This window comes from Drosophila rhopaloa, unplaced genomic scaffold (assembly GCF_018152115.1).
Source record: "Drosophila rhopaloa isolate 14029-0021.01 unplaced genomic scaffold, ASM1815211v1 contig_163, whole genome shotgun sequence".
NCBI lineage: Eukaryota > Metazoa > Arthropoda > Insecta > Diptera > Drosophilidae > Drosophila > Drosophila rhopaloa.
In genome coordinates this window covers 8,760,255-8,776,084 of record NW_025335043.1, presented here as the reverse complement: position 1 = coordinate 8,776,084, position 15,830 = coordinate 8,760,255, and the positions used below count along the sequence as shown (strand labels likewise).

The 15,830-nt window shown below is 39.7% G+C and overlaps 2 protein-coding genes across 6 annotated transcripts in view; one reads left to right on the top strand and one right to left on the bottom strand.

Annotated features, from left to right (window-relative positions):
* LOC108041095 (NAD(+) hydrolase sarm1) overlaps window positions 1-15,830 on the top strand; it is a 48,695-nt gene that overhangs the window by 24,405 nt on the left and 8,460 nt on the right. For 4 of the 5 annotated variants that reach the window (XM_044457883.1, XM_017118923.2, XM_017119084.2 and 1 more), the window contains 3 exons: window positions 7,433-7,711; window positions 13,004-13,383; window positions 13,990-14,380. In XM_044457883.1, the coding sequence (XP_044313818.1) occupies window positions 7,433-7,711; window positions 13,004-13,383; window positions 13,990-14,380 (1,050 nt within the window). Of the gene's footprint in view, window positions 1-7,432; window positions 7,712-11,197; window positions 11,833-13,003; window positions 13,384-13,989; window positions 14,381-15,830 lie in introns of those variants that run through there. The other variant, XM_017119163.2, reaches the window with a different exon arrangement.
* LOC108041398 (dyslexia-associated protein KIAA0319-like protein) lies at window positions 1,744-5,944 on the bottom strand. The gene is made up of 8 exons (XM_017119357.2): window positions 5,184-5,944; window positions 3,795-5,078; window positions 3,607-3,738; window positions 3,443-3,551; window positions 3,191-3,381; window positions 2,613-3,129; window positions 2,380-2,547; window positions 1,744-2,317 (listed from the first exon to the last, which is right to left on the bottom strand). Exons 1-8 carry the CDS (start codon window positions 5,784-5,786, stop codon window positions 2,115-2,117), a joined length of 3,207 nt encoding a protein of 1,068 aa, XP_016974846.2. The 5' UTR covers window positions 5,787-5,944; the 3' UTR covers window positions 1,744-2,114.

Below are 15,830 nucleotides of genomic sequence, written 5' to 3'. Positions count from 1 at the left end.
TGAATTTTTTAAAACAAAATCGCTTAATTTATGCATAATGGCCATAACTCAACGCGACAGCGGAATTCACCTTTAAAATTAAACAAACAGCAAAAAAATCGTTTTCAGTTTTTTTTCTTTGGCCGATTTGACAAATGACAAAAATAATAATAATACCAGTAGCCACCTGCTGTAGGGTCGGTGGAATTATACTATAGACGTTATTATTATTGTCCAGTCCCGATGTGAACAACTCCAACAGCTGTAAACTGTCAGCGGCATCTGCGATATCTGAGATCGCAGATCATGCAAATTAGTTTGCCATCACATTTCAAGAAATTAAAAATTCATAATTTGGGAAGAGTTCGTGGAAAAGAATTCAAAGGAATTCCTCGGATACGAGAGGCGTTTAATTGAGACTTATGAGGGGAAAACAAACAATTAAGCAAGCTTTAAATACCGAGAAAATTTAGTGGGTGGGGTTGGGTGAAGAGTTCAAGAACCTTACCTTCGAATGGGCATGCAAAACCCTCTCGAAGGTCGGTTGCGATTCGGCTGAGCCTGGGCTAATTAGAGCCAAAGGACATCGCACAATGGTCATGACATGTGGCAGTCGACGGTCGACAGGCGACAGGCGCCACATGGATATGGGTAAATCGCGTGTTTTTGGCCGCTCCCAGCTGTGAAAAATGGGTCGCGCGTGACAGTCAGCAAAGTGCGGGTGGTGGAGGGGTAGGCGGGGTAAGCGGTAGCGGACCGGGGGGTCAGGTCCAAAACGAAGCCGGCCAAATCCGGCTAAAATCAATAACAAACACGCAAATACTTAAGCTCCTGCTCAGACTGAATCAGCGAATCCGCACTCTTTAAATAATTTCGCCAAAAATCGTAACAGACAGCCAAGCGCACAGAAAGAAAAAAATATTACCAACAATATCTTATCGGTTTAGGACATACATATCACATCTTTGACACACATATAATTCACAATTTTTTCTCTATAAAAGTATAAAAAGAAAGTTTACCTAGTTTAAAAAGAAATCAATTTTTAAACATTAACATTAAACATTTGTTCATCTAACTTACAATATTTCTAATAAATCCTTTATACATTTTATCGCCCACCAAAAAACACCTTACATAAATTAGTTATCACCTTGACAGTTTTTCTTAAAAATAAAGTTTGTGTAATCCGGGACATGTCAATTTGTTATTATATCAAAATGATTTTTTAAACTCATCAAAGTGAAATTTTTAGCATATTTATCATATCAATATTTTAATACTTTATAAACCCTTTTTTGAATTGATTAACAATGATAAGAATACAAAAGAGTTGAAAAGAAAACTTAAACATATCAAATTCTATTGTTAAATTTTCTTCGCTGTGCATAAATTGGCAAAACATCCGCCAGCAAACCTAGTTTGGCGTTGTCTATTTGTGTGTGGGCTTGAAATGCGTCAATGATTGAATTAAAATCTGATCAAAGTAAAGAAGCTGCCAGAAAAACAGCAGTGGTAAGTCAACAAGTCGTGTAAATATCATCAGGGAGAATGTCATATGGTATCCGACAAAGGCAAATTTGTTGTATGCATTCAGCATTCGCTTGGTTGATGTGGCCTCTGCATACAAATTACCCAAACAGTGTGCCAAATGTGATTAATGATTGATCAAATAAATTAATTGACATTTTCGCATTGATCAAGCACTCGTAGATGAAGCAAATGACATTGATTTTCCCTCCCAACCTCTAATTAAAAACCATATTCCATCTATTGGTTTCTTTTAATGTGGGTAATAATGCACTTTTAAGCAGTTACATGTCGATTGTTACATGATTGTGAAAAGCTATGTCTATATACACACATAAAAAGTATCGCAGTAAAAATGCAGTAAAAATAAACATTAAAAATAATATGTTGTTGCACAGCAGCAGCTTAAAATAATATAAACTATAAGCCTTAACTTAAACATAATTGCACGTAAAGGAACATATACACAACTTGACTTTATACGAGTTTACGGAAAGTACAAAAAATCCGAGTACATTATAGAAATACAAATAGATATCACACACACAGTATAGTAGATCGACTAAAACACACATATAGATCTTCTAATCCTGATGTATACAGTTTTATGCCTTAATTTTGCGGCCCATCTTTTGTGTTCCGTACTTGTGGCCATCTCGACCGGAAGATCCGCTACCTCCACTACTTCCATGACCATGGCTATGGGAATTGTGCGACTTGTGCTTTCCCAATCCATTGCTCTTAGTGCGGGTCTCAAAAAGAACATCAGAATCCGTCTCTGATTCGGTCAGCGATGTGTTGCGGGAATCTGTGAGGTAATTTGTAATAAATAATTACATTACTTAAAGAGTAAATTATGTCTATACTTACAATTGGCTGCCTCTTCATCCTTGTTACCAATCAATGAATACTTCTGCACTTTCTGGCGAAGGCGTGGCTTTTTTGATTGTCTGCAGGCACAGGCTATACCCCAAAATACTCCAGATAGTAAAAGGCAGCCTACAATTACTCCGACAAACACATAGAGTATTGACCAATCTGAAAAATTGATTTTAAAAGTATTAGCAAAGGTATAACAAAGGATTTAAATATTAAAAGCTTACCACAATTGGCCTCCTGATTGTTGAAGAAGTAGCCTGCCGATGGCATCCAGAATGCCTCGCAAATACAGGCTCTGTTGACGGGATTGCAGGTGCCATGACCGGAGCAATCGTTCTGACAAATAGTGGTGCGTATATCGACAGCGAATGCGCCTAGTATAGATGCATCCTTCTGGAGTTGCGTCCTCAACTGCCGCTCCACTTGCAGGCCATCAAGTACCTTTCCCTGCCCATCGTTCACATAGAAGACCAGGACAGTCGCATCCGTATGCAGATCGTATTTCAGTTCCCTAAATTGGATCTTATTCTCGTCCCCCAGCAGAAGTTGGAGCTTCTGCACCACTGAATCCAGTTCGGATTGTACGAGCACAGAGATGCCCATGGGCAGGGTCATTTGCACCAAGTTCAAGAGCCTTGGATCGCGTCGAACATTCACGCTGACAGTATCAGAACTCGTCAAACCCTGATCATCGCTTACAGTCAGTGTAAATACATAGCGGCCTTGCACTAGATTTGTTAACTAGAAAAATGTATAAATAATATAAATCTCAGTTGGATAAAAGTTGTTATTCTTTACTCACAATCATCACGGGTTCCTTGTCTGTATCTGCCACAATGACTCCGGCTGCCAGGCTGTGTTCGTCGCGGGTCCAAACATACTTGACCACCGCCAGGTCATCCCAGGATTTGGAGCCATTAAAATAGATAGCGGTGGCTGGCAGCGTTATGGTGTGATCTCCGCCACCGTTGGCTATTGGGGCAGCGTTGCGTTCTAATTTAAAATAAATAATGAACATAAATAAAGGAATTTTGATTGATTCTGGCTAAAGTACCTTGTACAATCTTGACCCAGGTAGTGTCCGTAGCTGTATTATTATTCTCATCAGATACAATTAACTCGAACTCGTAGAGACCGAGTGTAAGGGAGGTTGCATTGGCAATCTGTGGGATTAAAAGATATTAACTGTTTTCAATGTATAAGAATATAAACACTTACCGAAGAGTTGGACTTTAAAAGAACAGCATTATTGGGTCCACTCAGCTGCCGCCACAAGTAACTCTTGATACCAATGTCATCCTTGGATTCAGAGCCATTCAAAAGTACCCAGTTAATGGGTAGACTAGTGGTCTGTTAAAAGCAAAACATTAAGCCGGATTAAAGATAATCCCTTTGTCCAGACTCACCGTATTAGTTCCCGCCTCAGCAACTGGAGGAGAATTCGTTGGGGGTTTCACAAAGACATGGACTTTAGCTGTACTGGATTGCCCACTGCCATCGGTGACTTTGAGCACAAAGGTGTACATGCCCTCCTCTAGATTGGACAACTGTACATAGGGGGTCCTGGTGTTCTGCATATCCACAGCCTTTGCCTCGTCGCTGGCATCCTTGGTCCACTCCCAGGCCACGATTTCGTGATCATCCGAACTGGCTGTTCCATTCAGAGTTACATTATTGTTGGGTAAATACAGGATTACAGCATCGCCGGCATTTGCCACCGGAGCATAGTCCGTTTCCTTCAGAACTGCTATGGTGGCAGTGGTGGAATTGGTCACGTTATTCGAATCGGTCACGGTTAACTTGAATGTGTAGTTTCCCGGGGAAGTGAGATCCAGCTGGAGCGTGTTGACCTCCGGCAAAACGGGTTGGTAACCAATGGGACCTGAGATGACCTCCCAGTGCCAATTGGTGATCTTGTCGTCATCCGTGCTGGTGCTGCCATCGAGAATGGCATTAGTGGTGGGCTGCCGGATGATCTGATCCCTGGGCGAGATGATCACCTGCGGTGGCTGATTGATTCGGTTCTCGGGAAGCACTGTTACATTAGCTGTCGCCTCGCCAAAAGTTCCATTGTCTCCAGTTACGGTGACCTTAAAGGTGTACAGTCCCTCGGAAAGATTCGATAGCTTCACCTTGGACTTGCTCTGATCCGATATTGTGCCATTCATGGGACCCTTGGGTTGGGAAATAAGAGTCCACAGATATTTGTACTTTGTGTCGCTGGTCTGCTCATCGGGCACTGTAAACGCCGCTAGGGTCACCTCCTGCTCTGGCAACCTAACTTCCTTGGACATCACTGAGACAACGATGTCCTTGCTCTGTTCAGTTTTCAAGGGTGGAGTGGATACCTCTGGTGAATTCTCGCTGGCAGCAGCTTCCTGCTGTCCTGCCTCATTGCTGGTAAGATAGGAGCTATACGGAACCGCTGCCATCACGCACTTTCTTTGTTTATTCCACCCGAAGCCTTCGGGACAGGTGCAAACCCCTCTTACCGCATTCGGCTGGAGTGGGACACATTGTTGAGGTGGCGGACAAGGGTTCTCCACATCGCATGTGGTGAACTTGGCATTCGCATCGTAGTAGCCGAGCTCTTCGTTGGCTAGCACATCATTTTCGTCGGGCTGGAAGATCATTTGATTCATTCGTTTATCCGCCAATGGGAAATCTTCGTCCTCATAAACGGGGGTTTCCTAAAAAAAGAAGTTTGGGATTAATAAGTGATTTAAGTAGTGTACATTTGTGTGACTTGTATAAGACAACAATAAATACTTCTAAGAACTCCGGTTACCACCCACCTGATTTCGAGATAGATATCCCAATCTCCTGGGCTGTTTCCAGAAATTTAGGGCTGCCTCATCGTAGGGCAGGATCTCGGCATTCTGCTTAGCGGCCTCCGCCTTGAGGAGCTGTGGCCAGGTGGCCTCGCCCAGTGGATTCACCAGTACCATCTGAACCTTCTCGTTGGGCATGCGAACCCTGAGCTTGGGCAAACATGCTTCGTTGCTCTGGCAGCGGATGTGGTAGCACTTGCCCTTGAAGACCAGGACCACGTTGCAGGCACTGGTCGCATTGCGGGGCTTCTCGCAGCACGCCTGCAGGCAGTTCCACAGATAGGCCTCCTCCTCCAGGGGCTCCGCTGTATCCGGCGGTTGTTTGTACTCCTCGAAGACCCCCGCCTGTTGTTCATCCCGCGGCGTGGCATTCTCGAAAACATGTCGCAACATCTTGTGGCACACCAAATTGGGGGCTGTACCGCCGCCAACTGAAGTATCCGTGGTTTCTTTGTGTTTTTTATTTCCACCCAGCAGAGCATTTTGCGTCGTGACGTCGGCATATGCTGACGACATCGCAAAAGCCAGCAAAAGCAGCTGGAAAACCCAGTTGCCCACTTGAACCATCTTTAAGTTTGGTTCCGCCGCAAAGTACTGGCTGTTGGGTAGAGTTTTGGGTCCAGAATCACCAGCAAAACACTGGATCTGCGATTTTTTCTTTCGGCCAGCGCACAACAAATATTGAAAACCAACTACTCCAGCTGACAGCGTATTTGTTATGGCAGCCCTGCGCAGTAATCAGTGTTGTAAGTGGTAGTGGTTCCAAAGAGAGTGGAATGAGTGTTGGACGTTACGAGCGGAGTGGAGCGTTAGATACGGAAGTTACCGCTGAGAAATAACGAAAAAAGCTTAATGGAAAAGCTTTCTCTCTCTTTGTTGCTCGGCAACTGTTTCGTATTTTTACTTCATTTAAATAAATAGTAACATTATTGATTTAAATTACAACTTAGGCTAATGGAACTCAGCCCTAGCAATATATTTTCATAAACTAATTTTTATTAAATTTCAATTCTTCTAAAACAAAGATAATCTTTTGTCTGACTACAAAATGTTAGTTTTATTGTTTAATAAATTCAAGATTATATAAACTCGAAGAATACCATGCATTCTAATTGGATCAAAATGTAGGTTCTAACCAGCAGAGAATATAATATCATATTTAAACCGGTTTAGATTCTGATGAATTATGACTCTCGTTTCGGGATGACATCTTTTTTTAACTCCGCCATAATATTTCCCGCTGCTGTATTTCCCTAATAAGGCCTCGTTCTGCCCACACACTAAAACTCGACAATACACACCCATCAGGTTGTTTTGTATGATTTAAATAATAATAAACACGGCCCACGCGCCAATCGAATTTCACAAATCGCAGTGCAGAGAAATTAATTACAATTCAAGCTGATTCAAATAAATCACTGTATTGTATTTATGCAGATTTTTAATTGTCAAGCACGCAAATGCAAAGCAAAGAATATAAATCAATCTGAGTTAACCGAATCGAATCCTATGCTCAGCCTGGTCGGCTTGTTCCGTTTGTTGTTGTGGGCCCCTTAAATCCGTTGAAAGTCTATTTATCTCCTCGTCTAATTTTCACGGCCTTGTTCAGGTCTTTTTTATAGCCAGCCGGTACTACTATCTAAAGCTGCTGCATTAACTAAAAAAAAGAAGAATAACCATGAAAAGATATTGATTGTAACCAGAGAGGCCTTATCAGTGAAGTAATGTTTGAGATCAGCGAATAAATACATTCGAGGGTAATATTTTTAAATTTATTCCTTACCCCTGGAATGACTTTAATCAAGACCTTTAAAGCAATGAAATAATAAATTAATTAAAGACCTAAGACCTCTGCTATTTGAAGAATTCCCATTTATAGAGCCAATGAATAAATTCAACACATAAATCTTTTTGAATGGCACGCGTTAAGCATATGAACGAGTGTATAAAATGGCCCATCAATTGTTTGAATATTTTATTACTTTGTGGGGAATCCACAATTACTGTATGTTTAATGTTTATCACCGAGACAATTCACTGAAAGCTGTGAGATCTGTAAACTTGTATATACATATATATGGTGTATCTAAATGGTTTTGGAGTTACTCATTGTCATATAAGGAAAGCATTCCGTCAGTATTTCCACTGATAAGCTTGCATTGCAAACTGACACGTCTCATTCATTTCTCCTCTCGTTTTTATTTACCCAACAGATGACAGACTTCTCGGATAGTTCGCCCAGTGGGGTGTTGAGTCCACCCTCCTCGCTGATCGAGAATTTCCACAAGAAGAACGGCTCACCGCAACCACTCGGTAGCAGCACCACCACTACACTTACCCCCACGACCTTGAATGGATCTGCAGTGGGCGTGGGCGGTGGGGTGGGTGGCGTGGTGGCCAGCACCACGAACGGCAGGCAAATTAACACCAGCTCTAGTTCATGCAGTAGTCTTAAGGAAACCTCACACCAGTCCACATCCACATCACAACAGGTGAGAATTAATTATAGTTAATTTATTTAATGGCTTTAAGTCGCAAGAATATATCCTTTGAGTTCAGAGCATTTCCTATTTGTACAATTTGATGAGGTACTCAGAGAATTGTATAACCTATGTTATACGTAATATAGATTTATTAAGAAGACCTCTACCCAATCAAACGTTGAAATTTAATAAAAATCAAGTGCAGCCAAGATTTTGTTTAGGTTTGAGTATACCAAGAATTCCATCCACTTAAGTTCTCGATTAGACAAAATAGAATCTGACGCAGCAGTGGTCATCAGTTCAGATATGGTAACTGAACAGTATGGAATCCAGCAGAGCTGGCATAATGCCGCTATTTTTAACGCATTACTTAAGGAACCCCTAATCGTTGGAACCTTTCGATGGTACTGCTCCACCGATAAGTCTAGAGGTTAACATTTGATAACCGATCGTTTTAAATACACAGCCACAATTCATGCCCTTCCACTGGGACCCCTTTTCTTTGATAAGATTTCCTTTTAACTTTTAATAGTCCCACTGGCGACGCTACGGCTGCTGTACACGAGCAAAATCGCTTTTATTAATCACGTATTAATTATTTGCTCGGCTTGTAGCTACATAAATAAACACTCGAATAATTATTGAACAATTTGGAAAGGGGGAGAAGACAAAAGGCCGGGCAAAACGTGCCGCACAATTGTTTAACCGTTTTTAATGACCTGTTAACAAGTTGTTTATGTTTTTTTTTTATGATTTAAATAGATAAGATACGAGTTGGGTTTTCACTAGAATTTGCATAGCCAGCACACGTTTTTATCTTCGAATTTTCCCTGCTTTTTTATTTGATAAGGAAGTTGCCAATTAAATAGTTTGTCAATCGTTGACAGTTTTTGTCCGCTAAAAATAGACACTGACCCATTAGCATTTCATGTTTATATGGCCTGTCTATCAAAACTTTAAAATGTTCACTATCTATCTATCTGTATTGATCTATTTCTTATCAATCCTTTCATAAAAAATAGTTTTGAACAGTATGAAATCAGATTTTTCTGCTGGCCATTCATGAGTCAGAAATAGCCTCTGACCTGATCAAGCTTGATTCCCACTTTATTTAATTTACTAAATTAGAACTTGCCTGTTTATAAGGTAGACAGAAATGTTATTTGCATTGTAAAATTTATGACACATATTTCCGACTAGTTAAGCACTGCAAAGACTGTCGCAAATGTTTGAGCATCTCTTTCACACAAGCAAATGAAAAATTTTCGTAGCTTGAAAACTAAAATACCCTTTTTTCGAAAGATAATTGTTGTAAAAAAATTAGTCGTTTTCTTTAATAGAACAATTTGTATTTTCTTGGCTTTTTTTGTATCCCCTTTTGTCTTAAAAATGCTGCAAAGAATTGTGCCATAACTTTTAAATAATGAATTCTGGTTAGGAAAAAATATGGAGGCGAAAAATAAAAAATACTATCAAATGATCTGGAATCCAATTAAATTAGTTTTACACATTTTATACAATAAATGTTTAAGGAAAAAAAAAACTTTAATATTAAGAACAATAAAATATATATTCCTTACGAATACAGGGTATCAAAGTGAAAACACATTCTCCACAGTCTTCTTCTTGCTGTTTCTTATTGACTCGCTTTAAATTGAGGCTGAGTCACCTGCCGGTAGACGGCACACTTCGCCGCCATCGAATTCTACGTCAGCAGAGCAGAGTGCCTCCGATTCCGTCCGGTTCCATCCGCCCCGTATTCCCCACTGCCCCATTCCGACCCTCGATTCATGAATCGTGCTGAATTCGCCACTTTATTTTGATTGTGTGATAGACTCGTTATCGGTATACATCCTGGTTGTGACTGAGATTGTGTGTTTGTGGTCCAAGTTCAAGCAGCATCATCGTTTTGACTTTTTTGTTGCGCGTTTTTCCCATATCAAGAGTTCAACGCTCATTTACGTATGTATGTATATGTGTACAACCGAATGCTTTCTGTGGCAAATTCATTCACATTCAGTATAATAAAACACAAATTGCCCATTGCTTCGGCGAATTGGTTTTTGCGCCTGGCATGACAATTTAAGTTTTCCAATGAAAAAAGCTATATTTTAGGTGGTTAGCAAGCCAATTTCGCGATATGATTTGCCATTCGCAGAAATTGTTGAGGTAAACCGAACAAAAAGAATATCATGACGCGGGTAAAGATATGATAATGTTATGATAAAGATAGGAGATCTATAATAAATCGTGAAGGGGTTTTAAATATGGCTGCACAAAGTAGATAAACTATTTTTAGAACTGAGAAGAAAAACAAACTTGAAATGTACGGAAATAAATCATAATAGTAAAACTATTACGAGATACTGATATTTACGACCTGCAAGATCTATTCAAAATAATACAAAGAAAGATCAGTAAAACCAGTCCCCATAACGATGTTAAAATACATTTAAAACGCATTTATTTCAATTAGACAAGCTTAACGGTCTCAATAATAATTAAAATATTATAAAGGCTAAGCAAATTTGCTGAATAATTATGCATAGATTAACACCCAATTATTCAAATACTAAATAAAAACAAAGCAAAGCGCTTTAGCTCACTCTCTCAGTGAAAAGTCCCGTGGTAATCAGAAAAGTAAACATCAAAAAGTAAGCAGAACGAGATACAATCTTCAACCAGCTTGAATCAGAATATCAGAAAAAAAACGAACTACAAATCGAACGCAAGCCGAGAACTCGTTAATTAGAGAAGCTGAAGCCTGAAAAGCTTAGACAGAAACGTGAACCGAGCCCGACTTAGCAGCTGAATTATGGAAATGCAAATTATTCACGGCATAAATTAAAGATTAAGCGAAGGGAAACACGGCGAAAATAAACACATAAAAGCTGAGGGAGAGCCGCCAAGACTTGTATTTACAATTTGATTTCCTAGAATTCCTCTGCCTGCAAACACATACGCTAAAAGCTATCACCCCCCTCCCTGTGTTGCCATTTAGCTACCCGGCTCTGTCTCATTTTTTCTCTGACTATCTGTCTTCTCTCCACATAAAAAAAATTTTTTTTCGGTTTATATTTAAATATTTATTGTACATTATTTAAATTCAGTATCAATTCATCCCAATATTGTTGAAGCTTTCTTCGTTTGAATGGATAGTAAACTAAAACCCTTGAATGCTTTACCATTTTATCAAAGAAAGTTAAATAATTTTGTTTGATGAATGAAAAAAAACTTTAAATTAGGTATAAATAATTAAGTTTTGCATACTGCAATTTATTTAATTAAGAAACTAGTTTGGTGGTCTATTAAGTACCCACTATTTTCTAGAGCAGATTTTTTTCCAAATATTTGCCCATATTTAGTAAAGATTTTCTCTCAGTGCGGTTGTCGATCGCACTTTAAAATGACGCCGGCAGCGACGCGACAGCACCAAAAGCTCTCAAGCTCCCACGCTGCCTGTGGAGCTAGAAATTTCGTGCTCGGCGCTCATTTTTATTTTAGTTAACGAAACGAACGAACCAGCGCCGCGCTAAGAAATTCAAGAAATACTATAGCAAAAACACTCAACTGAGGCGGAAATAATTTTGCTGTAGTTCTTTTTTGCTAGCGTGTGTGTCGTAAAAAAAAGAAAATAAATAATATAAATCGCCTTTATAATAATTTACTCCTTAACGAGTACCGAAACGAAATCAATGAGCAAAGAATAGTGGGTTTTTTTGCCCATTAACGAACAATTAAACGAACTCTTTTTGCTATCAGTATTCCACAAATAAATAAAAATCAACCACACAACGAACAACGAAAGTAGCAAAGAGAATACCAACGAAAAGTGAAAAGTCAGTGAGTGAAAAAAAAGTAAAAGTCCTGCAATTAGAAAATTGTTGAGGGCAGAAAGTAAAATCTAAATGAAAATATATGTATTTTCAACCGACGTGTTTGTCTGTGTCTGATAAGCCCCTCATCCCAAGCTGATTATTTAGCTGTATCAACGCTGGCATACTTTTATATATGTCCGAGTTAAGTGCTTTATCAAAACGGAGGCGTATACGTAATATGAAATTCAATTGAAATCAGCGGAGTTTTCGAAGAAATTGCCAACTCTGAGCTAAAAGAAAATATTCAAGAAGGTTAGTCAAACCGATTCACGTACAAAACATCATTGTGATAATTTAGTAAATGACGCAGAAATCGAGAAAAAAAAGAAACACAAGTGATATCTAATCTTTTGATTTCATGTCCAAGCCAAACTCCTTCACCCTCCGCACTTGTAAGGGAAATATTTATTGATCAGGGGTACTTGAAAGTGTTACCTTACCGATAAGTTTATGTCAGCCGGAAAGAGAGCGACGGGGGTGCGAAATGTTTGCTATTCGCTGTGGCCAACATGTCGTATGCGTAACGTTTATTCAAATCGCCCCGGATTTATGTGTGAGCACATGTTTTATTGCCCAACCAAAAGAATGCCATATTAAACCGATCGCAACCCACTCACACGTATATAGCAACGTTCAACTGCTCAACTTGTTTGACTTTTGGGGCTTCTTCTTCGCTTTTTTTCTTGATGGCAGACGCCAGAAACCTGGCCAAAATTAGATTTGATTCGTAATACGCGAACATTTGTCAAATCTCTTCAAGCTGCTGCTTTTCAGCCAACAAAACCATAAATAGAAAATTGTCTTCCTTGGGTTTTTCCTAGAAAGTTATGAGGTGTCAGAGTCTTGAATAAAATCTAAAGATATTATCAACTAATAATACGTCTTAAAAATAAATGATGTCTAGCTAATTAAGGATTGGTGAGAGCATCGACAAGTTTACTGACCTAGGGTCAATGGCTTTTTCTAAACGCTTGTAAAACTGATCAATGAAGTAATGCTTGGTGAGCCGCTTTCAAGGCAAATCCCTAATCAAATAGAATATTTTCCCGTGCCATAAAGCATTTGGTTAGTTATCAAAATTGAGGTATTTAGATAGAGAGGCCCATCCATCTATTTTTTCGGGGTAAGCTCCATGAAAGCAAATATAATATAGCGCCCAAAACAAATGTCGAACCCAAAACAAATGGCTCATTTGATTTATAAAGACCAAGTTAAGCGCCCGGGGGCCATAAAATGCGAGTAGAGATAGTGCCAGACGGTAAAGCAAAATTCATACGAATATATATGTACAATATTTGCAAAGAGCTAAGAGGAAAATATGTCTCTGTACGCCACACATTTTTCGCATTTTTCCGCCTATGAGTCTCTGGCAGAAAATAACTCGACTTTCTATAATTGTATCTGTGTGTTGTTTATTTATCAGGTTGTCAACAGCAGCAGCAGCACAACGACGCGGGTGGAGAAGAAGTCCCAGCGCCTGCACCACCACATAACCTCCTCATCCTCCAGCTCCTCAACCACCCAGGCTCTGTCCACCTCATCTGAGATGAAGGCGGCGGAAATCAAGCGAGATCTCACAAATATCCAGAAGTCCATGTCGGAAATCAACGATCTGGCCAAGGAGCGAATAACAGGCGGACCTGGATCCATCACTACCACCTCATCCTCAGCGATCACAGCGCCCAGCACAATGTCCCAGGCGACGGCGAGCAGGCTAACACCCAAACTCACATCGGCCCATCCGTCGATCGACGATCTCAGGGGTCTCAGCAGTCAGGACAAGATCACCCAACTGCAGAAGAAGTGAGTGAATAATCGGTGGTCTCTAGGAAATTGAAAATTTCCACTATTTAATTGTGACAAGTCGAAAAAAACTATCTTTCTGCACATCAGCAATCTTCTAGATAGTCGGGCATTGATGATAGTGACGCATGACGTAGGAATTCACATGGCCAACTGACAAAAGCTAATCAAATGTATTTAATAAAAACCACTAAACAATAGAAATTACAATTGTTGTATAACTAAATAGAGATGAAATGTACGAGTATTTTTATGACACATTTTCTATTGTGTCTCACTTACATTCTTTGCTGATTTCTAGACATTAAACCGCAAAACTGTTAAGATCATTTTAGACTTGTTATTGTTTTGTTATTTATTGAAATCCCCACAAATAGGTTAAAAGAAAAGCAAATGTGGTTACGCTTATAAAGTGTAATGCTCCTTGTTATTTAAAATTTAAAAACTTTACCTGTTCTCCAGAAGAAGTCTTAATTAGCAAAGGCATTCCAATAGAGATAGCAAAGATAGCAATCAGGCGTTAATTGAATGAAATCTGAACCTATAGCCTTCCAATTTCCAAGCCACAACAATTTATTACTAGAGATAAATGTTCTCTTCCTCCAGACTTCGCGCCTCGTTCGAGAATCTGGTGGACGACGATGACAGCAATGTGATCGTGACCCTGCCGGATGACGACGACTGCCCGCACAACCACTTCGGCAGCGGCCTCAACCTCAGCCATCCCACCGCCGTCCAGCTGAATGCCAGTGGGCTGAGCGGGTCGAGCAAAACCATCGACACGATCAAGTTCCAGGAGAAGAGCATGAAGACCGAGTCCAAGACCAAGGTGGTCACCGATGGCTTCAGTTCCGAACAGGCCACCAGCAACTCGGCGGAGATGAAGCGCCTGCAGGCCGGAGATATAGACTATCAAGAGAGCAAGGGTGCGTCGGCGATGAGGAATCGATTGGAGATGGATGGTGTCAAAACTGAGGAGAATGCAGCCGTTATTAAGGTGAGTCATTTTCAAATACTCAAGATGAAACATTTAAAACTATAGAATCCCTTAAATCTTGTCAAGAAATTCAAGAAATTCGGAGAGCTAGAAATATATAGAAATTTAAAATCCCAATTTAATGAAATATATCTTTTATTAACATGATGCAAAAATTCAGGCAGACTACTATGAAAACTGTCTATTATAATGTAAATATAGGTTCTAACTTAAATTGTTGCTTATTGAGAAACCCTTGATTGACAGATTTTATAAGTGATTCTGATTCTGAATCCAAATAAAAATCTCGAGAGATTTTAGTAACTTCCGTGAAAGTGAACATTGTTTTTGTAAGGGTTATCTATTTGGAAAAAAATAAAATTATTTTTTAAAATATAATATACATTGATAAAGCTGTTTTAAAAATGTCTTTTTAGTCTATGTGTTGTGTCCTATAATCAATACAAAAATCAGAGTTAATAACCTGCCACAAGTAGCCATTGAACTCGCCCCTGAAATCTGCCCCCAAACAAAAGCTTTCACAAGGAGCTTTTTAGCTAACCAGAAAGGGGAGTTATTGCCCCCAAAGGGTGGTCACCCCATTCGGAAGCTTTTGCTAACTGTTAGACCATGGCACTCCTTTCAGTTGGGAGTTCATCGCGTGCATGTTAAGGTCGCATAAGGGACACCAGCTCCAAGGCGTTAATATCCCAGTTCGTAGTGAAAACTGTCCAAAAGTGAAAGTTGTCAAGTCGACAACTGCTCTTGCTTACGCATAAGACCAAGAAAATCGATTGTCTGGCGCCGAAAAGTGAGCTACACTCTAGGCGAATGTAATGTGAAATGCTTCTTAACAAGTGCCTGCTCCTCGGGAGCCCCAAATTCATCCGCAACTACTGCAAATCAAAAAAGGATAAGCCCACCGGAATATTCAGAAGAGTTCAGGTACAACTTACCCAGGAAAGGTGTTCACTGTTTGTAGTTTTCCCCATTACACCTGTTACCCAGGGTTACCTGTACTCGGTGATTCAGGGGAAAAAAAAGTTTGAACAACAGAATTAATCTAATCTGCTGGTGGGGGTCAGACTTACATCATTGTTGATTAGCATAGGTATATTATATTTAATTGCTTTATGATGGGATAATGAAATTCCTGGGATAATTTTATTCCTAAATGTCAAGGATGGCCGTCGGTTTTTCTGGTGGATTGTGTAAAGGTCAACAGGGAAACTTGATCAAGAAAAACATTGCATGTCTTAACACACTCAACATGAAATCATTAGGTATAGAAGAAAAAAAGGTTAATTTTAAAATTTGTTTAAGAGGAGTTCAATTTGCATTAGCAAACTCGTATTACAGTATATATAAGACTTTCGAAACTGTTATACTCTTCCATAGGCAAATTTCACTTTTTAAATCCATCACAATACTCTCCATCAACACATCGTCCATCAAAGACAGAGCCCCCTTA

Coding starts and splice junctions, on each gene's coding strand:
- LOC108041398 (XM_017119357.2), bottom strand. CDS start 5,786: ATGGTTCAAGTGGGCAACTGGGTTTTCCAGCTGCTTTTGCTGGCTTTT. Junction 5,079..5,183: donor GATATCTATCTCGAAATCAG/GTGGGTGGTAAC, acceptor TTCTTTTTTTAG/GAAACCCCCGTTTATGAGGA. Junction 3,130..3,190: donor ACAAGGAACCCGTGATGATT/GTGAGTAAAGAA, acceptor ACATTTTTCTAG/TTAACAAATCTAGTGCAAGG.